Source organism: Populus euphratica, unplaced genomic scaffold (genome assembly GCF_000495115.2).
Source record: "Populus euphratica unplaced genomic scaffold, PopEup_1.0 scaffold19.1, whole genome shotgun sequence".
Lineage (NCBI taxonomy): Eukaryota > Viridiplantae > Streptophyta > Magnoliopsida > Malpighiales > Salicaceae > Populus > Populus euphratica.
Window position 1 is genome coordinate 2,559,171 of NW_011499853.1, and position 25,571 is coordinate 2,584,741.

The 25,571-nt window shown below is 30.5% G+C and overlaps 2 protein-coding genes across 3 annotated transcripts; one reads left to right on the forward strand and one right to left on the reverse strand.

Annotated features, from left to right (window-relative positions):
• The first annotated feature begins 779 nt into the window (after positions 1-779).
• Positions 780-3,554, forward strand: LOC105122311 (proteasome subunit beta type-4-like). Its single transcript, XM_011021350.1, has 7 exons — positions 780-890; positions 990-1,065; positions 1,195-1,271; positions 1,480-1,609; positions 1,720-1,879; positions 1,999-2,184; positions 3,151-3,554. Exons 2-7 carry the CDS (start codon positions 998-1,000, stop codon positions 3,262-3,264), a joined length of 735 nt encoding a protein of 244 aa, XP_011019652.1. The 5' UTR covers positions 780-890; positions 990-997; the 3' UTR covers positions 3,265-3,554.
• A 2,121-nt stretch (positions 3,555-5,675) lies between these two features.
• LOC105122312 (uncharacterized) lies at positions 5,676-10,287 on the reverse strand. 2 transcript variants are annotated; one of them, XM_011021353.1, is made up of 13 exons: positions 10,222-10,287; positions 9,427-10,034; positions 8,994-9,153; positions 8,033-8,233; positions 7,889-7,953; positions 7,554-7,581; positions 7,388-7,470; positions 7,232-7,318; positions 7,079-7,129; positions 6,706-6,927; positions 6,442-6,535; positions 6,144-6,284; positions 5,676-6,050 (listed from the first exon to the last, which is right to left on the reverse strand). In XM_011021353.1, the coding sequence occupies exons 2-13, from the start codon at positions 9,646-9,648 to the stop codon at positions 5,965-5,967; spliced, it is 1,440 nt and encodes a 479-aa protein (XP_011019655.1). In that variant the 5' UTR covers positions 9,649-10,034; positions 10,222-10,287; the 3' UTR covers positions 5,676-5,964. The 2 variants fall into 2 exon arrangements, with proteins under 2 accessions (XP_011019655.1, XP_011019654.1); XM_011021352.1 differs by lacking the exon at positions 10,222-10,287 and having other exon boundaries at positions 9,427-10,041.
• Between the last annotated feature and the right edge of the window lie 15,284 nt (positions 10,288-25,571).

A 25,571-nucleotide genomic window follows, 5' to 3' on the forward strand; every position in this document is an offset into this window, starting at 1 on the left:
GATGGTATCAAGTGTAGTAAATAGGAGAATTGATTTTTTAAATCAGTGAAAAATAACTTATGTATATCGAGATGGATCCTTTATCAATCATTCTTTTATGTCATGATAGGAGAAATCAACACTAGGAAAGTTGACATACAACATTCATGCAATGTTTTTTTTATAATATCTTTATAATAAAAGCATGATATATTGTTAAGGATAATGATAATATAATTAACTGTTGTGGAAACCATACGTTTATAGGAGTATTCACTTCAGCAATAAAAAATGTATTGGTATTAAAAAAGGTTCTATAAAAACTGATTTTATTAAATATGAGGTGTGTTTTTATGAAAACTAATTCAAAATTTGTAATAAATCACCTAGCATCTAACAATACTGATTTTAACAAGTTTGATTTGATGATTGAAGATTGTCAGATCTTATTAGATATTGTTGAAAATTATCAAGTGTTGCATGTTAAAATAAATGTAAATGTTGTTGTTCATGCGTAACTATAAATTATAAAAATTATGATTGTGATATAAGCTAGCCTTGTTCTTATATTTCTTTTCAATGTAATGGTGATTGATAATTATAAATTATAAAAATAGTAAAACTATTAAAAGTAACATGTTTCTGGGAAAATTATTTTTCATGAAAAATAATATAAACCTTGTTCAAATTTTCAAAAAAGGCATTGAGCCCAAATTAGCGCAAAATTTTAAGCCTGTGAAATAAGCTACGTGGGCCTAGAGAGAGAGTTTCGAAATCCGAATTCTTTCGGATTTTTTTTTATTAATTTCTTTTCTTGTGCAAAAATTAAAGTCTCATAAAAGAAAAGCTTCTAATGTCCTTCACCATACAGATCACAGGCACCTTACTTCTTCCTCGATCGAAACTAAAGTGTAAGTCTTTCTTCCTGAAAACCACTTGTTCTCACAGATTTGTAATGGGTTTTTGTTAATAATCTTTTTTGCTTCTTTTTTGTTTATTTTTTAACACAGCTTAATCAATGGAGTCTAATTCTGAAACCAGACAGCACACCCTTTTGAGCTCTGACTATGGCATTCAAAGAACCCAGTATGCCACCCTTACCATCTCTTTCTATATCTGTCAATGTTTAAGTCTATTTTTTGTTGCAAAATAGACACATTTTAGGGATTTAGCAGTTTAGTTTTTGAGTGGATTTGTTGTTCTATGTCTATGTAGGTACCCATACGTGACTGGAACATCTGTTGTTGCTTTGAAATATAAAGATGGGATTTTGATGGCTGCTGATATGGGTGGTTAGTTTCTCTAACAACCCACTATCTTGTTATAATCTTTGTGGGTTTGTTTGTTATGCTTGCCTGTGGATATGCTTATGGTTAATAGGGGAAAATGTGATCTTTGGCCTTATTTATACCTTATAAGTGAACCGTTTACAAATAATTGCCTCAAAGTACTATAATAAGTCCTGTTGTTGATACATTTTGTGACATTGATAATTGCTAGGTTCTTATGGGTCCACACTTCGATATAAGAGTGTGGAGAGAATTAAGCCTGTCGGGAAGCATTCTATTATCGGTGCCAGTGGAGAAATAAGTGATTTCCAAGAGATTATGCGATATCTCGATGAGCAAGTGTAAGTTTTAGGTTGTGTTGTTGGGGGAAGAATTCATTTTTTTCCCTGTATTGTTGTTTTTTTCTCTTATGTTGTTTTAATTGTTGGTTTATATTGTTTAATATCTGCAGCCTGAATGACAACATGTGGGATGACAGAAACTCTTTGGGGCCCAAAGAGATTCACAGCTATTTGACCCGAGTTATGTATAATAGGCGTAACAAGTTTGACCCACTTTGGAATACACTTATTCTCGGTGGTGTGAAAAAAGGACAGAAATTTCTTGGCATGGTAAGGCATCTGTTGCATAGGTTGTTTTCTTTTCTGTTTTTAAACCTCGAAACAGGAGGGGTGAAAAGGTGTGTGCATTTTGGGGACATGGGTCAATTGTGTTTTTGAGTGTGTTGCAGGTCACTATGATAGGAGTAAACTTTGAGGAGAATCATATAGCAACTGGATTTGGAAATCACATGGCACAGCCATTACTTCGTGCTGAGTGGCATGAGAACTTGACATTTGAAGAAGGTGTTACATTACTGGAGAAATGCATGCGAGTGCTTCTGTATCGTGATAGATCTGCTGTCAACAAGTTTCAGGTTCTGCTCCTTTTTCCTTGCAACTGTATGAGATTAACGTGTTATGGAATGCAATTTCTAGGAAAGTAATTGAATTTCATGTTAACTTGCTGGAATTGCTGCAATGTTTGTGGGTGCATACGTTATTGCTGTATTCTCTTTTAGTTCAGTTTTTTTTCCCTTCTCCGCTACTCTTCGAGAGAACCTCTTGATCATGCTTTCTCTTTGCTTTCGCTGAATTGTCACTGTTTTCAAAATTTAGATAACAACGTGGTTATCAGAATCTTATCACCTCTTAAGATTTTTTTATGTTTAAATTCTCTCTACCTGTCCGCAAAATTGGTGCGGAGCAAAATCAGAATGACAAGCTTTTAATTAGTTAAACACCTTGAAATAATGTTATTTTAGTGTTCTCCCCTGATCCTAGTTAAAAAAGCAACCCTAACAATTTTTGGCAACACTAACTTAATAATGGGGTGAGAAAGATGAAATGAATCATTTTATTTTGTTGAAACTTGAAATAATCTCAATTCTTTTCAGCTCTTGTATGATGGGAATAGACAGCATTTCATAATGCTTTGTAATGAATAGAGACTTTATGAAGGGAATGCTGTGCGTGTTAAAATCTTGTCCACTTGGATCTGCTGAGCATCCATGCAGTCACACACCTTAGGAAGACTTTTTTATAGTAAAAGAACTTCAATCTGGTAACTGCGGCAAGCCGCTTTGGGACTCCCTAAAGTATATCTTACAGGGGCTTAAACTGGATGGCTGAGGAACATCTTGATCTTGTCATCTTTCTATAGCTGTTTGTGCTCAGGGTCTTGTGCATGTCTAATATGACTAAGGATAGAATGCAACTAAAGGAAACCATTCTTCCAATTATTGTTGTTGGGTATGTTTTGTTAGTTCTAATATCAGATAATTACGTGAAACAATGTATTGTCTGATTTGACATCTGACAAGTTCACAATTTCCCAACTGCAGATAGCTAAGATTACTGAAGAAGGTGTAACAATTTCTCAGCCTTACGCATTGAAGACATTCTGGGGATACAAGGCATTTGAGAATCCAACTGTTGGTGCTGAAGGATCATGGTAGTCAGCTAGGAAGCAGCCACTTCGGAAATCTTCACTCAGTCTACAAATGGGACCTAAAGACATGATGAGCTGGAAGTTATTGAAAGTCCTTTTAATGTTCAATTAATGTTTAAAACCTTGAATTGTTAGCTTGGCTTGATCTATGCCACACCAAAATTTCTGGTTTAGGGTTGGTGGCTGGCTTGTGAGGAAAAGGAATATTTTGAAATCATCTGAACTATAAATGCTCATCTTCCTTTACTCTAGCTGCTACTTTTACAGCTATGAATTATGAAGTTTGCTTTTGTAATTTTTTGTTTTTAAATTTTTTAATTTTTTAATTTTGCATCATCAAGTAAGGGTTTAATTTATTTGATGCGTTCATGTCATTCCAATTAAAAATGGTGGGCTGGGAGGAAAAGCTAAGGGTGATTGTGAATAATAAACTTTTCTAAGTTAAAGTTTTGTAAATGTAGCAGGTTTGATTGATCATTCAATTCATGTTATACTTTGGAGGAGTTGTGATTCGGTTGTGAATTTTGCTTGTATTGGCAGCTCTCAGCTCCAGTGGCTTGGTTTTTTCGGCCCTTCTCTTCCCTTTCTCTTCTCCCCTCTCTTTACTTTCCTGGGTTCAATTGGCTTTTCTTTCCTTTACCTCTTCTTGTTTCCTTCTCTCCTCCCCTTTTCTTTCCTTCTTTTGTCATTTTGGAGCCCAAACAGGCTTTGTTTATCTTGCCCCGTCACATACGAAGAAGACACTTGACCTGAAATGGGTAATGGTCCTATTTGATCTATGCTATGCTGAGGAGCTTTCATTTTTTTATAAAAAAAATTATATATGCAAGGTTTTTTATGGAAGGTTTTTTTTGATAAATATTTATATATATAATCTAATGAACCAAGAACTATTCATGTTAACAAAAATCATTAACAATAAATATTAATGAAAATAAAAAAATTTAATAAATATGAGTTTCAAGATATTTGACATTGCAATAAGAGTAATATATACGTATGCTCTGAACTGGTTATATTAAATAAAAAAAATAACATAAATTAAATAAAGATACGAATAAAACATACTTACACTATGAGTTAAGATGTGTATTAAAGGTTGTTGAAAAATAAAAAGATCATATGATTGATTTATATGTGTTGAAAAAATAAATTATGAGGTAAATTATATAAGTTGTGAAATAATAATATTAATATAAATTGAATATATTTATGAAGTGAAAATAATTATGAAATAACTTGATATGAAAAGAGACATTATATGAAAGTGTTTGAAGGAAACCAATCAATTTTAAAATTGTAAGGAATAAATTATATAATAATGAGTTAAACTAAACTAAAAATGAAACAATTATCATGATACAATAATGACAATATAATAAATAAAATGATGGGAAAAAAGTTTATCAGAAAATAATAAAAAATAAAAAATATTAAAAATTAATATAAGATTGGTGTTTTTAAAGAAAAAATTACAAAGTTGGTTTTCATCATAAAATTATTAAACACTAATAACTAGGATAATAATTAGGATGATTAAAATATTTAATATAATTTATTTTATAATTTTATGCTCTGAGGATATCCATTTTGTAAGTTCATCAAGCTACCCTGTATTAATCATAAAGAATATTTTTATTTAAAAAAAAAACTTATAATGAATGTAATTTTTAATAAGAATTGTAATAAATTATATATATTTATAAAATTATTGAGATATATATATATATATATATATATAATTCCCAGAATTTTTACATATTTGGTCATCGAAATCAAGTAAAAACGTTAGAGGGTGGATGGTTGATAATCAAATTTAAAAAAAAAAAAACAGAAGTTGAAAAGTAAATCCTTTTAAAAAAAAACAGAAGTTGAAAAGTAAATCCACCGTCAAATATAAAAATATAAATAGTGGTGTGTGCCCGTTATATTAGCCGTATCTTTTAGATTTTTATATAATTATTATGAAGGAAATATTCAACCAGGGCCCACTCTCGATTCCTATCAGAAATCATAAATCCCGAGCCAGAGACGTTACGGGCATGACTTGTCCGCAGGCAATGACTTTAGAGCAACCTGTGGACCCTCCGAATCTTTTTTTCTTTCTATTTTGTCCCCAATCATGATAAAGAGGCTCTCAACCATTTGGGAACATGCTGAGGTGTAATTATATCTTTATTTTACTGATTAATCACGAGATCATTATTAAAAAAAAAAAACATTGATGGAGCAAAAACTATAATTTATAATTTTTTTAAAATTTCTTTTCTCAATCCGGAATAGCTATCTGTCTTCAGGAAACATTGAATCTCCCCCCCCTCCCCCCCGAATGATCAACAGAAGGCGCAAAGGTGAGAAGTTCAAGCATGGATCCAACGGCAGGCTGCAAGCCGTTGCAACATGCAAACTTGAGGTTATGTGAAATTTCTTCATTCTCTGGATGCTTGTTGCTACAAAATGTAACTAGAAAACAAAGTTCAATGGCATTTTCAATCTCTATCTTCTTATCAGAACTATTGTTTCCCGCAAATAACACTGTCCTACAAGGTCATGAGAACTGAAATTTTTTTTATTACTCCTACATCCTACCAATCCAAGCCCTAAGAACAGAGAGGAAGCATGGGGCATGATTTGCGGCCTCAACAAATAAATTACAGCACAGGGGCATAATTTAAATACGCGATGCAAAATTTAAAGACAAATATTGTTAGCCATCATACTTGCAGAGGTTCTCAAATCCCATGTATTCATGACGATGAATCTTTCCTATCATGTTTGCTACACCAACACCACCTGCGAAGGGAAGCGAAGAACTCTTTGAGAATTCATAGAGTTCAAAGAATTTATAATTTCAGGCCTCAACTAGCAGGAAATAGAAGAGCTCACCTAGTGAGATTGCACTGATAAATATGGTAGATGCTAGAATGAAGATGATAAGAGATGCCCTTCCAAACATAATGATCAACCTTCTCACAATATGCTGCCCTATGAAGGCAGCAAATGTAGCAACAGCTACGAAGTAAACAGCTGCCAGAAAATTTGAAATATTTGAGTCCATTGGAGCTAGCATAAACTACATTCCAACATACCTTAAGAAAATAACCATATCTATCACTTTACAGGGTGTCTTTAGACTGATAAGAATAAATAAAAGAAAGGTTGTATGGATGTTGAGGGCACTTACCATAAGGAACAGGAAAACGTTTCAGAAGGTAGTATTCCACAACAGACATGGATGACGAGAAAGTCATTGCAAAGGTGGCAGTTGCACTTGAGACCTGGATGGAAATCGTAAAGAAATTACCAAACTATTTGGCCTTTCATATGGCTTTGTGATCCGTAAAAATCCCGCCTCTTAGAAATATACAAGCTTCAGTTTTTCCAGTTTGTAGCTTTACACATCATACACTATTACACACTAGAATGTAATAAAACAAAACAAGCTAACCTGAGGAGGGATTCCGAGCTCCAAAAATAGTGGACCCATGATAAATCCTCCTCCCAGTCCAAGCAGCCCACCAACTACTCCAGCTAGTATACCAAAGAGACAGTAGATCACAAGCTGAAGGACTGTGAAATTTGTGTCTTCAGTTCCCTTGGATGCAATTATTCTGTGTCCCTTGTACAGACTGACTGCTTCATACATTGAAACCCCAACAGAAACTGGGATCTGGAAAACAAAGAAAGGATGATTCAAAGAACTGTTTTATTAAAGAGGAGGACAGATTTTGATGCTACAAGATCATTCCCCATTTCACATACAGACACAAAAAAGAAAGCACAAAAAGAAAGGATAGAGACCACTGTTGTGATAAAAGTACCTGTAACAAGTTTAACACCCAATATGCTGTCGAACAGGTAGATGTACCCTCCTGTTACCAAAAGAAAAGGGTTTCTCATTATGTATACATTGATTGAATATAAGCTAGGAAAACAAATGTAGGATGTAATCATTATGATAAAGCACAACAAACCTTTGTAATCTGCAGCACGAGGAATGCAACCCAGACAAAAACAAGAAGTCCAAGTTCTTTCCAGTAAACATTCTCAAGAATAGAGACCTATGGTAATGAATTGTATTAGTTTTGAGAACTCTTTGATGCTGATTTCAGCTGACAAAGTGTACTCACCTCTTCTTCCTTGTCAGCCTTTTGAGGGCTGTTGCTCGGGCCACCAGGAAGAGGCTTGTATTCCACTTCCCCAGCGCTGGCACCTGGTACAAAGGAAAATATATACTGAGAAGCAGGAATCACTCGCTGGGCTTCCATAAAATACGGAAACAGCAAGTCAACTCACCATTTGACTCCAAACGCTTTGCAGCCTCCTATAATGGGAGAAAAAAGGTGTCATTCAAATGGTTAGACTTAAATTTAAATGTTTCTAACACATAACTACGTGAAGCTCTAGTCACAAAGCCTTCCTTTTGTTTTGAAGTTCATGAAAGCACAAATATATCCTCATGGGGCAGTTACCTTGGCAGCTTGAGGACAGTGCCACATATAATTTGTTCTAAAATTAATGATTGAAAACCTTGATAATAATAAGCAGGCAATGAAACAATTTCAGTTTGAAATGCAGCCTGTGCACGCCCAAAACCTATGCATAAATCATGAACAGGCTGATGAGATTACCCGTTTCATTATTGTTTCCTTTTTCCATGTTTCAACACCCTTCAAGAATGCCTTTGTTGATGTGCCTGCAAGCCATTGCAATTAGCAAAAAGAATTAGAAGAGAGAAACATGAGTAAATTCCAATGAAATTCAACTAACATTACCTAAGAAAAGAATGATGAGCAGTACTGTGACCATCCAGTCTGCAAAAATCACATTTAAAGCAACGCCTAGACTAATACCAAGCATAAGCATTGGTTGGATGAGCAGAGCCAGATCATAGTCAATAAGGGGCATGTGAAGTGTCGGATGCCTTAGCTTAAGATTATAGTAAACTGTTGAGATTGCTGCACCCATAATCATACCTGCCAAATTTATATATACCAAAAATCCATTACTTTGTAAGTAACATATGAAAGAGCAATTTATTTTCCAACAAACCAGCCCTTTCACATTTTCTGTAAGCTACCTCACTGTTCACACGACACATTGCATCTAGTTAACAGCTTACTAGTCACACTGATAAATCACAGCAGATGGATTAATTACCCATACTTCACTGTGCAATCTGAATCGAAAAAAAAGGCATTTGTAAATGCTGAAAGTCTCCTCCACTGTTCAGTAAAGCCCATCCCTCCTTAACATACAGAGGCCACATGGACAAATAAAATTTCAACTGTCACAGATCTTTTGAAGAAATAGGCACTGCACCTTCCCCTGACTGTGCCTCCAAGTTTCTAGCTCTAATTCAACATTTTCAAGTTTAACAAAAAATGCCATGACAAGAAGAGCTAGTGAAAGGTGCCAGTCATGGTAATAAATTAGTTCTCCGACTCGAGAAAATCTTTGTACTTGAAAGTTTCAATGATTAAAAAATCAGTTAAATAGTCATTACATTTATGTAAACTGAATTTTGAACCAATTAAGTAGTAGATTCAATAATTTAGTTAGCTTCCCTCCCTATCCTCTACCTCTCCCCATACTCTAACCTCCCCCCCCCCTATCCTCTACCTCTCCCCATACTCTAACAACGAATCAAAAAGGTTTTCCTTTCTCTATGGTGGGGAAGAGCGGCGTAAAAACAAAGGTCACCCTGTTCACACAGAAGATTCAATGGTTTCTTACATTTAGAAATAGCTGTTGCAGATTTTGGATCAAACCCAATTACCAGGCTAAGCATGGGAACAAAAATGCCGCCGCCACCAACACCGCCTACACTCCCAAAAGCAGCTCCAAAAAACCCAATAATCGAACCCAAAACAATTTGCCAACCAAATTTCATTTCCTGCCCACACAAAAACATTCATATATCAATAATTAAAATTAAAACCATACAAGACAATCACTTTCTGATTCCATCCACAAAATGATCACATAATCTAACAAAAAAAGAAGAAGTTACCTTTCCTACATATCAATCACCAACTAAATATATAACTAGCATATAGAAAGTCACCCGTCTTCTCATTTCATGTTATTTTAAAGAACACTGAACATTCTTACAGGAAAAAAAAATACTTAATTCAATAAGTTAAGAAAAGGGTATCAGAGCTTTTACCGGCCAAACATGTTGATAGCCTTTCTGATCAGGCTGCCACAAGAAATTCACAGCTTTGAGAACATAACTTGACACAGAATCTCCTGTTTCATTCATTCTAGTGGATGTTGCTTCACGTTTCAAGCCCCTCTCAGCTGAAACGAACACAAAAGCTAACAAAAAGTTGAGCAAAACCACTAACACCGATCTTAAACCCCTCCATTTCCCTCCAAATTCAGCCATTGATCAGATCCTGGATTCTCTCTCTCTGTAAAAAATTTCTCTCTTTTTTCCCCTCCTCTCCCTCTCAAAGAGTTGACCTTTAGCCAATCCTCAATAACTTAACACTAAAAAAACGAAAACCTCTATAACAAAGAAACAACGATAGCATGCAAATGGTTGGCTGATCGGAAAACCAAGAGGAGAGATAAAAGGAAAGGAGATGCTTGTGACTCGGAGTTATGTTCCTACGAGAGATAAGCGAATAGATCCTTGAAAACAGGAAACAGGATGTTTGTGACCAAGAAAGTTTAGAGTTGAAACAAATAGTCTGCGTTTGGTCTCTCTTCTGTGCTTTGAATGTGGGAGGGGAAGAGAGAAATTATGAGTAGTGAATATTCATAGAGGTGGTGGCAGATATGATATAATTTTTTTTTATGTGTGGTGTTTGGGTCAGTTTACGTTTCTCATGGCTAATTTTCACGACTTATTGAATACCCTACAAATCCAGTAGATATATAAAATACCACGTAGATAATAAACATATATATTAGAGTTAGAATCAGATGTAATGAAAGAAAATAAACTTTTTAAAATGCAGATATGATACAATCCTGCTCTTCGACAAGAGGAGGAATGGCATTAATTTGTTTCTATCTGTGCTAAAGATAGCTGCATTTTTTTCCACCAAAATTAAGCATTGTGTTTGTGTAATTTTTTATTTTTTTTACTTTTGGTGGGACGGACTTTTAAAAAATGTTTGGTTACAATGCAAACCACGTGATTCACGTGTGATTTGAGGTTTTGATTAGGTTAGATTTTAGTGAAAATAAAAGGAAAATTAATCTGTTGTGATCTAGTAAAAAAATCTAGATTAACTTGTTATTTGATCAATTAGGAAAAAACTAGATCAAAACATATGAATCTTTTTATTTTATTTTTCAAAATAATGTGATTTTATTTTAAAAAAATCAAAAAATAAATTGACATATGTTAACTACATGGATTGTTTAAGAATCATGGAGAAAATAATGATTATTATTATTTTGCCATCAACAGTATTGTAATTAGTTTATATAAGTAGAATTAATCCAGTATTTATATATTTTATTTAGAGAGTTTTTGGAAATACGATAAAAATCGTGTTCTCATAAAATTTAATTTTTTTATATAAGATAATTTTTTATATATATTTTTGGATTATTTTGATGTAATAATATCAAAAATAAATTTTATTTTTTTGATGCATTTTTAGACAAAAAAACATTTTAAACCGCTGATATTATAATTTCAAATATATTTTTAATAAAACATGATTTGAGTTTTAACAAAATAGTTTCTTGTTTATAATTATTTATCAACAAACCTTTCACTAGTTACAAAAATAATTTTTTTCATCCATACTTGCTTTTTCAAGGTTCTTTTTTTCCCTGTATGACAAACATATAGAAAAACAGTTAATTCTAAAAAAAACAATTAAATAAGGATAGATACTGAAAGTACTACTATAAATAATGATTTATAAACAAACTTTTCATGTTCAATTTTTATTTAAAGTGATATTTCATCATAAGATGTAAAATTCATGAATTTTAAATGATTTAGATTCTATAAAAAGAATTGTTTCATATATTTGTATGTTTTTATAATGTAATATTAGTAGCAGGATTAATAGGATAAGGTCTTGGAAAAGTTGATTTAAAATTTGCCTATGTGGTTAAAATTACATTTTACCTTAATCACAATTTTGAAAATATTTAATTAATTATCATTCATCATAGTTTTTTTTTTAAAACTTTCTATTAAAAAATTTATTAAAAAAATATATAATTCATAATTTTTTAATTTATTTTTTAAACCACAACTAAAAAATTATTAAACAATGTTAAGAAGGTAACAAATGCAAATGATTTGTAGTTATAGCATAGCAGTGAAAGAATGGGAAGAGAAGACTATGACCTAATAATTTACAGTTGTAAAAATATTATCAATTTCATTAAAAACTCTATTTTTAAATTTTAATTAAATAAATTTATAATTCATAGTTTTTTTTTTTTTAAAAAAAATCCAATCTCTTTAAAGTTAAACCCACAGTCACAAAAACTACTGTCGCTTAAGATAGTGACGAATGCAGAGGATTAGTAGTACGGAGAGAATGGGGGCAGAGGACTGGGACCCCCAGCGACCTAAATGAAACGACGCGGTTCAATGCTCTTGTCTGCTGGTTATTCAATGGAACCCATTGGTGTATAAGTAAATACTACAGCCGATGAGGAAAAAAATCAAATATACCCCTAAACTATAATAATTATTTAAATTGATTTCACAACTTTCTTTTATTCTTATATATATATATATATATATATATATTGCAGAGAGAAACAAATTGCATGTTGCCTTATCGCAAAAGAACCCATTGATTTAAATGGATGGACGGTGCGAAGAAGAACGACCCAACATTTACTGTTTTTAGTCTCCGTTCGGTATTGTGGTTGGGATTATGTTTTATTCCAACCACAATTTACAATATTTTGGTAAAAAATTAAAATGTAGTTTTAAAAATAGGTCCCACTAAGAATTAAGTTCACATCATTGATTTTGCAAAAGTAAAAAATTGCTGCTTTTCCTGTCCATCATTGCCCACTTTGCCTGCGTTGCATAATTAATTCATTCTATTATTGAACACAACAAAGTGAACTAATTAATTTTATATTACTCATGTGAATAGTACTTGTTGAATTAATTCACTTGTTATTGTTCATATAAACAGTAATATCATTGTTTATTATACTGTGTCCAATCTAATAAAAATTATGCTTTAGTATAAAAATTAGTATTTAATATTATTTAACAATAGTACATAAATTAAAAGAAGATTATATAATAATATTTATGAAATTTAATTGTAATTCTAATTTTTTTTATGATATTTTACATGATTTTGTTGCATAATCAAAATACTATAAAAATTATAATTTTTATCAGATGAATTTCATATGTGATGAAATTATAGATAAGTTAATGAAAAAATAAAAAATATTTAATATAAAATATTATTTATTTAATGATATAATAGTGATAGTTAAATTTATAATATTTAAATTAAAAACCATTAATATTAATGTATATATCTTTTTTAGTTATTTTATAACATTAATTTCAAAAATATATTTAACCAAACACATTAAACTAATTTTTATTCAACCTTAATCTCAATAATAATTTTAACCAAATATATATAAATATCAAACCAACTTTAACCAAAAATATTTTTTATAAAATATTTTTTTTCTAACCACAACTATAAAAACTATTACAATATGAAACGATATTAGTAATAATTATTTTTTAAAATGATATTTATTTTGAAATTTATTGAAATAATATTTTTTTTATTTTTTAAAAATTATTTTTAATATCAACATATTAAAACGATTAAAAAACACATAAAAATATTAATTTAAAATAAAAAAAAATATTTTTTTATAAATATGTTTTCCAACCACAAAAAACCAACAAGATCTAAAATTTTATGATTTTAAAACTTGTTATAAAAGCAAAATCTAGGTCATGGGCAAAGAAAGTAAAAAAATAAAAATTGAAGTCAAGAAATCTGTAATGGGATTGTGACTGCGTTCTACCAGGTTGATTAGGTCTTGAATCACCTTTTTTTTATCTAGTTTAGGTTTTATAACTATATTAAATTATGCCAACGTTCTAGACCATTTATATTTTAAAAATTCAAGGAAGCAAGTTGTGGTGATATTTCTCAATCTTTACAAGCTTGCTTTGGTACGAAAGAAACAAGAACCACAAATGTTAAGATAGATGTCCTTGTGTACGTAAATGTCTAATCAAACATCCCTGTAATACATACATACATACATATATATATATATATATATATATATATATATATGCATTGTTAAGTCGTAACCTCCTGTTGAAAATCATGAACATAACTTGTAGGAACATAATGATGAAGCATGTGAGATGCATTGGCTATAAGTTTTCAAAATCATTTGGTTTGATCGCATTTAAGAAATGAAGTACGTACGATGGCTAATCTTCAATCGTGAGAATTTTGAAGAACAATTAATTCAAGCTACTTGTAAATTTAAAACCTTACTTGAGTTGAGAATATTGAAGAACAATAATCAAACAGCATTCTAACAGTCCCTATCGCATCTAGGCGTGTTAAGGCTCATGAGCATTGGATATGTATCGATGCATCGGTGGAGCCAAGGGGTTAAGATTATGAAAGAAAGTCTTGGGATAAAAACTTCAACTTCTACTTAGTTTTCGCTCTAAAATTTTAAACTGTTCAAGAATTATTTTTTTCCAGGAATCCTAGCTCTTGCCACACTCTCCTGCCCTCGCCCTTGTGTCGATGGGATGTGTGTGTGTGTGCATGCATTGATCATGCATGTTAAAATAAAATAAAATCACGAGCATTGTTCGTCGTGATTTTGTGATATAGTGTCTCATCTCTATTAAATATATTAAAAAAAATCATTCATTGAACATGTATGGTATGGTTCACTTATAAATAAAAAGGTACGGCTAAGGTTTTTCTTTTGTTGAGAAATAATTAAGCATGTATATAAATTGTAGATGGTGCAGCAAAAGAGAAGAAGGAAGAAAACTTAAATAAATAAAGGGTCCATGCACGCCATGGACCACGCAACATGTCGTGATGAAGGTAGCCACGATTGCTCTTTTGGTACAACAATAAGAGAAGAAGATAGAAACAAGCTTGCTAGCCATACAGAAGATTGGTAATTATGTTAATCAATGTGTATTTAATGTTAGTGCCTTTGTCAAAATGTGAAAGTATATAGCTGCTGATAATTAATCTTTTATCTTCAAAATCTAAGTAAACAAATAAATATTTTAAAGACATTGTTTTTACAACTCAAAACCAATTGATTTTATAACTTTTTATTTGTTTTCACATCGAAACAGACACTCTTGCGGGTGATTTTCAACCTGGTCATGTTAAAAAATAGAACAAATATTGATATTATTAAAATACCCAACAAAATAGTATTGAAATTTAGAAGGTGTTTTTTTTATATATATATAGAATCTATTAGAGTATTTACAGTCATTTTCTGCGTGTTGAGAAATTGGGTGAACTTCAATTTACTGTCTAATAATTGGGGCGAATCCATTGTTTTTTCCCTGAGATTTTAATCTTAAATTATAATCATGAACCAACCAACATAATTTTTAAAAATATTAAACTTTCGAATTTGACTTGATGAGTTTTATTCAAGACTTTGATGAGATTAAATCTTATACTCCCGACCAGAAGATTTAAATGATCCCACCTCGGTTGTTTGTTTACATTTAAAAATATAGATACGAAAAATATCAAACAAATAGTAAATTAAATATATATCAAGATAAAATGTGTATATATACATGAAGAAATTCTAAACTATAAATTCATTAAAAAATAAAATGAATATAATTATATATACAAAAGACTAGGAATTGAAAATTTTATTTTTATTAGCTTGGATAAAATGAAAGGGAACATTGATTTTTAATGAAAATGTCATGAAAAACAGGGGTAAAATCGAAACCTCATAAAGAAAAATCACATTCCTTCCAAATTTCAAGGAGTAAATTGAAATTAACCCTAAAAAGATTATTCTGTCTAAAGTATTGAACACGTTTTCATGCTTGGGTTACCTACCGCGTCCACAATTCTCCCTCCACAGCCTTCATCATCCTATCTAAAAACAAAACGTAATGTTTTTAAAAGTATTTATTATTTTAAAATAAATTAAACTAATTATTTTAATATTTTTTATTTTAATATCAACATTAATATTATTGAAAAAATATTTTTTAAATATTTTTCAAGTGAAATATATTCTTAAATTAAAAAAAAATCACTCTCAGACACCACACAAATCCAAAGAAATAAATTTAAGTGGTTAATTCAGATAATAATAATAAAAAAAAAAAGAAAAAGAAAAAAGGTGATATATGTTGAAGGTCTCACTATTAATATGCGTGTGAGCGCTTGAACGCCCACCTTATAATTTTCTTTGAAAGGGACTCTTGGAGGAGGTGTGTCCTACGTGGTAAAAAATAAGTCAGAGAAGGGAGATGACCACGATAATAATGCACGTGCTATTCACCGTGGTTTAAGCTCTGCATCTCTGACAGGTGTCTGGCCCGCAGGGGTTTTGGACAGTGGTAGGTGGGAATGCAATTAGTAGCCTACGAAGGGCTATAAATTACAAGCACCACTCAGCCACCACGTTTTTTGATCCACGGGGCACTCTTGTAAATGTCGTAATTACAAACATAATGCCTTTGACGTCAACTTCTACGCATGGTTATGCCTTTTTTGAGATTTTTAAACTTTTTCAGTTTTGATTTGATTTTTTTTAATATATTTAAATCATTATTGATTTTAAAAAATTTAAAAAATAATATTATAATATATTTTCAAACAAAAAATATTTTAAAAAATAATATTTATCACACTTATAAACAAATTATAATTTTTTTTTATAATTTAAAAATATAATAAAATTACTTAACAAGTCAATCTAAAATTTCATTGATATGAGGTTTGAAGAGGTTGATATGATATAACATAATAAAAACTATATATTTTTTAAAAAATAAATTCTATTATTTTAATCTTAAAAAATAGATTTATGTTTAAAATTTAATAATCCAAAACTAAGTATACAAGTCATCTTAGTATGTTGGTGTGGATCATGCAATTAGTTTGGTAATCAAAGTTAGAAGTGTATATATCATACTCTTTTGTATTTTATTAGTGATTTTTTAAAAATATTTTTTTATTTAAAAATATATTAAAATAATATTTTTTTGATTTTAATATCAGCGTATCTAAATAATATAAAAATATTAAAAATAAATTAATTTAAAACAAAAGAATTTCAAACAAAAATATACAAAAAAACACAAAAGGTCGTTGTAGACCAATAATTAAAAATGCAGTGGCTGAGCAACTCCTAAACTGAGGATCTTGATAAACTAAGGGACAACATAATTATTCCAAGATCCAACTCATGTGTAAGTAGGCACTCTGTTTACATCACATGTCCTTTGTCCCCACACGGACTGCCAATCCTATAACGTGAAAGAATAATTAATTCCTTCTTGTTTTCTTCGAAACCACGAAAGGTTTTTATTATTTTTTTTCAACGGGGAGAATTAGTCATCATCCCGTTCTTAAAACATTTAATATTTTCTTATTTCATAAAATTATAGAACGTGGCCCATCAATCCCGCATGCCTAGAATTTGAACATGGCATTGATCCCGAGTTAAAAGTAGCTAGCTAGCTAGCTACTCAAGGCAAAAAAGAAAAAAAAAAAGAGAAAAAAAAGGAGTATTTTCGAGACTGAAACTCCTAATTAATTGTTTTCCTTTGTAAAAATAAAAGAATTTATGAAGACATGTTTTCAGATAAAATATTAATATTATTATTGTTATTGTTATTAATATTATGAAAATATTAACATCCTCCGACCATGTAGATTTACCTGCTTGCCTGGCTCTTCATTCATTAATAATAGACGAGTCAAATCAAAGATGAATTAAATAGATTTCTCAAAGAAAATAAATACTTAGAATTTATAATCAATAATTACTATCACGATCTCTAACATGTATGCATAATGCAAGCAACTGGGATCTCCCTGTCGTCGTCTCGTTCATGATTAATTCCACTGTAACTTTGTTTTACCTGGATGATTAGCATTTTGATAGCAACTTTCATAGGGTGATCGATATATTGTGAACTTTTTTAAAGTATTTTTTATTTAAAATATATTAAAATAATTTTTTTTATATTTTTTATATTAAAATAATCTTAAAATATATAAAAAAAGTTGAAAAAATCAATTAATTCTAAAAAATACTATTACACTGAAAAAACAAAGAGTTTGAAACTGGACAACTTAGTAAATTATGTCGACGTGCATGTGAAGTCAAAGAAAAAGATATATCTGTACACGTCATGAAATGTTGGAGCTCTTATCGCTTCTACCGAACCAGAGAGCCAAGAAAAAACAAAAAAGAACAGTCATACCCCACTCATTTCCTTGCTTTATTTCTGTACTTGGTTTTATTTCAAAAAGAATATTCTCATATTTTAATTAAATTTATTTCCTAATTCAGTTAAAAATATGCACGGGTCGTTCCTCACTCAAAAACTTTTGTTTTTTAGGTTTTTTTTTAAAGTATGTTTATTTAAAAAAATATTAAATTAATTTTTTAAAATATTTTTCATGTATTTATATTAAAAAATATTTTAATATATTTTTAAGTAAAAAAATACTTTAAAAAAATATATGAATCATAAAATTAAATAAATAATAAATATTTTTTTCATAAAAACTATTCATAGTCTAGTTTTTTATTTCAATGATCATTGACGGGGAAAGCCCTCTCGAGAAAACACTCAAATCTCATTAGTTATTGCCAAGGTTATAAAAAATATATTTTTAACGGGGTATGAAAAATATAAAATAAATTTGAAATATAAAAATAAATTATAAAATCATAAAAGAAAATTTTCATATAGAATTCATGCATCTTAAAATATATGATTTAAATAAAAATTTATGTATAATTTAAATATCTTAAAATACATGGTTCAAATATAAATTTAACCTTAAAATACATGGTTCAAATATAAATTTAAATAACTTTTTATTAATTAATAATTAACAAATTTAAAACAAACAATTTACAAATGTTGAAACAATTCAAGAACCAATAAAATCATAAAACCATGTAATTTTTTAATTATTATGGAATCATTCATGTTAGAGCTTAGATGATTCATTTATATATTTAATTATTTATCAAAACCATTAGATATTTACAAAAAAATCCTGAACAATTAAAATCATGAAAACTAGAAGTTATATCCTATATTATGTCTATTCTCCACGTTATTTTTTCTACTAATTAATGGAAAGATATATGATTTCTATGGAGAAATTTTGTTTTCACCCTTGGACATTTACTCTTGAAAAATAAGATACATACAATACATGATTATTATTTCCACACCAACCAAACAAGCTATATGTATTCTTGTTCCAGCAACCACATGGTGGTGTCCACACCAATTCAAACATGAAAAAAAATAAAAGATCCAGAAAAGTCAAGACCACACTTCCCCACCAACCATTACATAGACTGCTGTTGCTGTTGAATGGTTTGCTATTGGATTCCCCACCAACCATTACATAGACTGCATGCTGTTGCTGTTGAATGGTTTGCTATTGGCTCAGCTGCTAGGACAAAGATGGGACTAGGCTGCATCGAATGCCATGGTTCTTGTTCGCAGCTATTAAAGACGGTGTTCAGGATTTTCCTGTTAGTCCTGAGATAAGCATTTTTTTGGCTTCCTTCTTTGTAAATTGTGTATTCCTATTCTACCTCCGGTTCAAGTTTTTTTTGGCAATCTCAGTTATCACGGAGAAAAAAAAAACCTTAAAAAAGCAAATACATCAGCATCATCAAATCCCACATCATAAGATTCAGCATTAGATACCATGTTTCCAATAAAAAACCCATCCCAAATCTATTCTTTTTGAGTGATTGCTGCACTTTACTGGTGGTGGGTGGGTGCCCATGAACATGATTGGTTTGTACACTGGAAACTGGAGATCGGGAGACAAACGAGATGGAGAGGAGAGGATTGAGAAGAGTCAATAAATTTTATTAATTTTGTCGATAAACTCGATTCAAGTTTACCAAGTTGAATCAAATTTGTTAATTTTCAAGTTTTTTATTTAATTTAGTATATTATATTTATATTAACTCGTAAAATTATATAATATTATAAGTTAACTTATGAGTTTACAAGTTTAATTAATTTAGTTTGCTTACCTTCTACTAATAAAACTAAATGATCCTTAATCTTGTATTATTTATTGTTTTTATTTTTTATTTAATTTTTGCTTTCATATTTTTTAAAACAGAAACCTAAAACTAGTTTGTCTTGAAATTTTTTGCTGAAAAAAACCCAAAAACAATTGAGAATCATTTTATCTGTTTTTGAAAAATTTTAATGGACCAGTTATTGAATTTTTATTTTTTAATAAAATAAAAAATAAAAACAAACAAATCTTTTTATTTCTATTTTCAAATTTAATTTTAAAAAATAAAAAGAAAAAAAAAACAATTCAAACCCCCCCTTAATTTGAAGGATTATTTTCCCCCCTTCTCCGTGTTCGTTCTCTTGAACGAAGCAGCCTCCAATTTCTTATAATTATCTTTGATACGAGACTCGCCCTCTCAAGTGTTGCATGCAATGTCAACCCTGGATTCTATGCTACTAAAATCTCAGATCCTAAGTCTCATTGTACTATATTCTCTCCATTATCTGCCCTCACCTTGAACCTGTCTTTCGGCCAGATCCCATATCCTAGCATGTGATCCACTTTTTTCTCAAGTTCTTCCCGACTATTAATGAGAAAAATAAAAAAAAATGAAAGAAAAACCCGCGACAGCATCTTTATAATTATTTATTTTGAATAATTATTTGATAAATTATGATGTGTGTAAAGGATTCACATACATCTAGCAAAAAAATATTGCTTCTCATATTCAGATTTGTTTTGTGGAATCCTAATACCTTTACCCTTGATATAAAAGGTTTGTTTTTGTGATTAAAATTATTTTTAAAAAGGTTTTTAAATTATTTTTTACTCGGTGAAACATCAAATTTATGTTTTTAAGGATTTTAATATGGTAATGTAATTTTTTTAATATAAAATAATATTTTAATATATTTTTAATTAAAAAATATTTTTAAAATACATCATATTCACTGCATTACTCCCTAAGACCTCAATCTGAAGGGATGATAAATGCATCACACTCGTTGGAAATGAATTACAATAACTCAAAACACAGTATTAAAAAAAATCATAAATAAAATATTTAAAACTATAACAAGAGAAAGAAGAAGAAGAAAAACATTATCATGGATCTGAAACCACCGATCAAAGAGGAGGGGGCACCGTAAATTAAGCTCAAAATATGCTAATAATTGAGGCAGAAAACGGCACTCATTTACTAATATTTTTTTTTCAAATTTATCTATCATACATAGAATATTAAATGTAACTATTTAACCACATAGAAGGAAAAAAAAAAGAGATATAAAAAGGTGTAATGGTAGATTTTTTTTTATGATGTCATATATTTATTTATAGTTTATTTTATAAAATATAACTATATGTTTAATATAAACAATTTAAATATGATATTATAGACAGATAACTAATTTTTGGTGTTTGTAGAGCATTGAAAACAATTTTTTTTACTATGATTTACATGTATGATTATTGTATATAATATAACATGTTTTATATTCAAATGTATTTTTATAAGCAATATTATTTAAATTAAAATATTATAAGCACTAACATATCAAATTAATACATCATAATATATTATTTTTTATATAAATATATTAATAATTTATTATTTTCTAATACTATTATATTTTAAAGTATTTTATTAGTGTGTATATAATAAAGTATTGTATCACTTTAGTTTTTGAGTAATTCATAAAAAGCTTTTTCCGATCTTTTATAACTAAAAAACACTTTTCTCCATCTTAAACGTATGTTTTTCTTTAATAGGAAAGTAAATTTTGATGATCAAAATATAGTAAAACATGAAAAAACCAAGAAATTTCTTTTGTAGAACATGTAAGAACTCTAGCATCTGCCTACAATCTGGTGGCTCGGATAGAGCACATCTTAACCAGCACCTCGACTCGAAGATATACGATCATGCCTGAGATAGATTAACCTGAACTCCGAGGAGATCTGTGTTAAATTCGTGGTGTTTTTTCGAGGCAACCCAAGGGATATTATCCTGCGTCTTCTGTCAGACTGGGAAACGAGGGCAGATCACTAGGCTTTCTTGGTCCCCATTTTCATGTCGCCAAGCTTTTATTGCCACTTCAATTACAGCTGGCACCCGACAGGTATGGCCACCATGATGGGAGGCAAGGAGATTCACAATCAATGCCAGCACGTATAAACACGCATGATCTTCTCTTTATGGCCAAGCTTGTATTGCCACTTCAAATTCATTGCATAGTACGGAAGCAATTACATAATTAGGAGTTAATTACTGATAATCATGCTAATTCTACCAAAAGGGTTTTCTTATAAATTCTAATTATTGAATTACCGATCGAGTCCATTCTTTCTTAGAAGTCATTTGGAGAGAAAAATATCCAGTTAGTGAAGAGAAATTCTAAGAATCACTTAATGCCATGAGGCAATGAAAGAAGTTATTTTAATAATTATTCCTACTAATTATTCATTAAAAGAGAATTAATATTGTATTAAGTATAGGCCTAGTGCTAGGGCCGGATTGGTGGAGTAATGTACAGTCCACTCCACCATGAGCTCTCGATATTTTACTGTTTTGGCTGAGATTATGATGCTCCTCCTTCTTCCTCCCTTTTTTTTCTTGTTCTTGTTTTTGAGCAGTTAACCATTTTTGGAACTATTTAATTTCTTTTCCCTCGTTCCTCTGGCAATCAAGGATATATTACTTTATTTAGCTAGCTTTTCCAATCAATCACCTGCAAGCACATGGTGCTGATAGCTCTAAATTTACCAAAAATATTAACACTGGCCAGTGGCCACCCCCACTTGATTATTTTATTTATTTTTGTCAGAACCCTACTTGCAGTTCTTGAATTCCCAGCAACAATAACGCAGACAATTTAACAAAAAAAAGAAAAAAGAAGATAATAATAATAAAATATCGTGATCAATCAAGGTAATTAATGACAAGGGAAGTGCAAAATCAACCCTGCCCTGTGAGAAGATGGACTCCGATGCTAGTTCGACACGATCTTAATTAATCAAAACAACTCCTGAGATCGTTCTCTTCTGGTGGTGGCTACAAAAACAAAGAAACGAGACTTCATCATCTCGATCACAATTTTTTAATTATTACACTCCTTGAGAAGAGCATATAGATTATGCAGATAAAAAGCATTAATTGACTGCTTGCTTGCTGATATATTTTTTTTTTTTTATTTATTTGGGGTGTCCGGGCCAGCTTGTGCGCACCACGACTAATCCCCACGGCCCACTAAACACCCTGCAAACCCAGTAAACATATAAGATATCACGGGGATGACAGACATGCACGTCAGAGCTCGAACCCAGGTGCAGTGGAAGAAGACAAGCCCCTTCCACCACTAAACCAAGTCTTGGAATGCACTTGCTGATATTTTTATTTAGCTGAGAACGTGCGAGAAGATGCATGAAGGAAACTATTATACAAGCTCTCAGCAGAAACTTGTCCAGATAAATCTATACAAATTAAAAGGAATGTGATAATTCTTGTTCACGAACGTGTTCGTTTATCGTAGATGATGGCGTGGATGAATGAAATTCATGTGAGGGTGCGAAGGGCGAACTTTAAAAAGTAAAACGACAGAAATATTTCAGAAATTCTGTGCGCACAAATTAAAGTCGGCTTGACATAACATTTCAAGATTTTATGTTCCCTTCAAGCATGGGAAAAGAGACTCTTTTTCTATACGGGGTAGTTCAAATAGTTCTTCATCCTCAATGGTGCTGAAATTTATAACATAACCATATGTATTAAATCCAACTAACCTGATGGGTTCTACTTCAATTAATTGATTTGATGACTGAATAAATCCGAGTAAAGTAAAAAATTAAAATAAATAAAAATTTGATAAAATCTAGTTTATTTTTTGGATTGTCTCGTGATCCAACAAAATTCTAATAAGATTTATTTTTTTTAAATATGTTTTTTTTAATTAGAGATTTTTTTATATTTTTAATTAGTTATTAACTATTTTCAAAATTTACTGTATAAATAGTAGAAGAATATTTTATATATATATATATAAAACTTATATTCATACAAATTATTTTTTAATTTTTTTATGTTAAATATTAAAACTTTAAATATATATTTTTTAAATTTTTTTAGATTAACCGAGTCAGCCAGTATAATTCAAGACTCGACTCTTTAATTAGTTCAACTCTTGATTGAGGTTTAATATCTATGATCCAAAATTAAGTGGAGAAAAAGAAACTCTTTAAATTAGACCCAAAAAAATCTTGTAAAATCAACAGAAGCATGGGCATACACCCATGCACTGGGCATACGTGTTGTCAGGGCACGCTCCCCGCTGGTGGTCGAGTACCTTAGGTGTTAGGTGCACGCTCACCTCTTGGCTGGGAGTGCTGCCTAGCAAGGATGCTGAACATGCATCTCAATATCTTTTTGGGCTTAGATGTGCCCTAAGCTCAACACATCCAGGTTTAGATGGGTTTCTCAAACCTAACATGTTTGAATATATACACCATGTTTGGATTTATGATTTTATTTTTAATAATTATTAAATATTATTTATTACTAGCAATCATTGAGCTTTTTATATCTAGCGAACAACCACCTAGTTAGAAATAATAAATTAGGATGAGATTATCTAATTATTCAATGCGTTAGACTTATTTCTAAGCTATCTGGATCTTGGAGCTTGTCATTACCCATCATCAATGTATCAACTTGATCGATGTGTCAGCCTATGAATGGGTAGATAAATTTGGCAAATCTTGAGCAGGTGAACAATTTGCCTGGTCAAATATATTTATTTCAGTAGGTTGGCTGCTGGGGTTTCCTTCCTTCTGCAGAAATTACTTTCATTTAACTTTCCAGCTGCTATAAATCTATATGGTCTGGTGTGTTGCGAACCACATATTTAAAAATGTTTAATTAATCAACACGTTACCGTATAGACTCTATAGTGAGATTAAAAAGAATTATAAATTATAAATTTAAATCTTGTAATTGGAAAAGCTAACTTGAACTCGAACTTCTACTTTCTATATTTATATTTATCCCTGGGAGACCAGGCAGATAGCTCAGCATAACGTGTTTGCCATTTAAGAACATGCATGTTTGACATTTGAAGAGCGCCGAGGGGCAAAATCTTGAGAAGCAAAAGCTGGAAACCAGGCTTTTATGAAGACAGAGGGGGGAAATCTACAGGAACACAAGTGGCCATTCTCAGGCCACTACTGTCATGCATTGATTATCTATCCATCCATTTAGAGGAGACAAACATGGATAATTCTCCGATCTCTCCCCTTCCTCTTAGTTTTTGCTCTAGTGGGGTTCTCTTGGATCCATGTTTCCCCTTGAAGACTGCAGCCATTCATGGAATACCTTGAATCTGGGCTCCTTGGTCAACAGCAATCAGCAAGTCACAGCAACCAGCCCACTTAACCTAGCCATTCCTTCATTATTGCTAGGAAAATTTCTTTAAACCGTGGTACAACTAATTACATTAAATACCTTTCAAGTAGTATGCCTGATGCATAAAATACAAGATGAACTCCTTAAAGGAACCATGATAACCTGCATAAAAAGAACAAGAACGCTTGCTAGTAAAAGTATATTATAAAAAAAAGTATATTATAAAGTTCAATTTTTAAATAATTTAATATTAAAAAATAATAAAAGTATATTATAAAGTTTAATTTTTAAATAATTTAATATTAAAAAATAAAATAAAAAATAATTCAAGTTCCTTGAGCTCAAGATAATCTCTTGAAAAAAAAAAAAAAACTTTATAATGGCTAATCCCTAACAACTCATAGGTAAAATAAAAAATATTAAAAACAAAATCAATTAGAAAAAACCACCAACAAACTTGAGCAAGCTTGTCAAATTCTATAAACCAGATTATGAAAATGAAATAACCTAGCAAAAAATAAAAATAAATAAATTATAAAGTTTAATTTTTAAACCAATCTAATATTAAAAGCCAAAACAAATAAATATTCAATCTTACAAAAGCAATTCATTTAACAAACTCGAGTTAACTCATGTTAAATCAAATTTATAATTTAA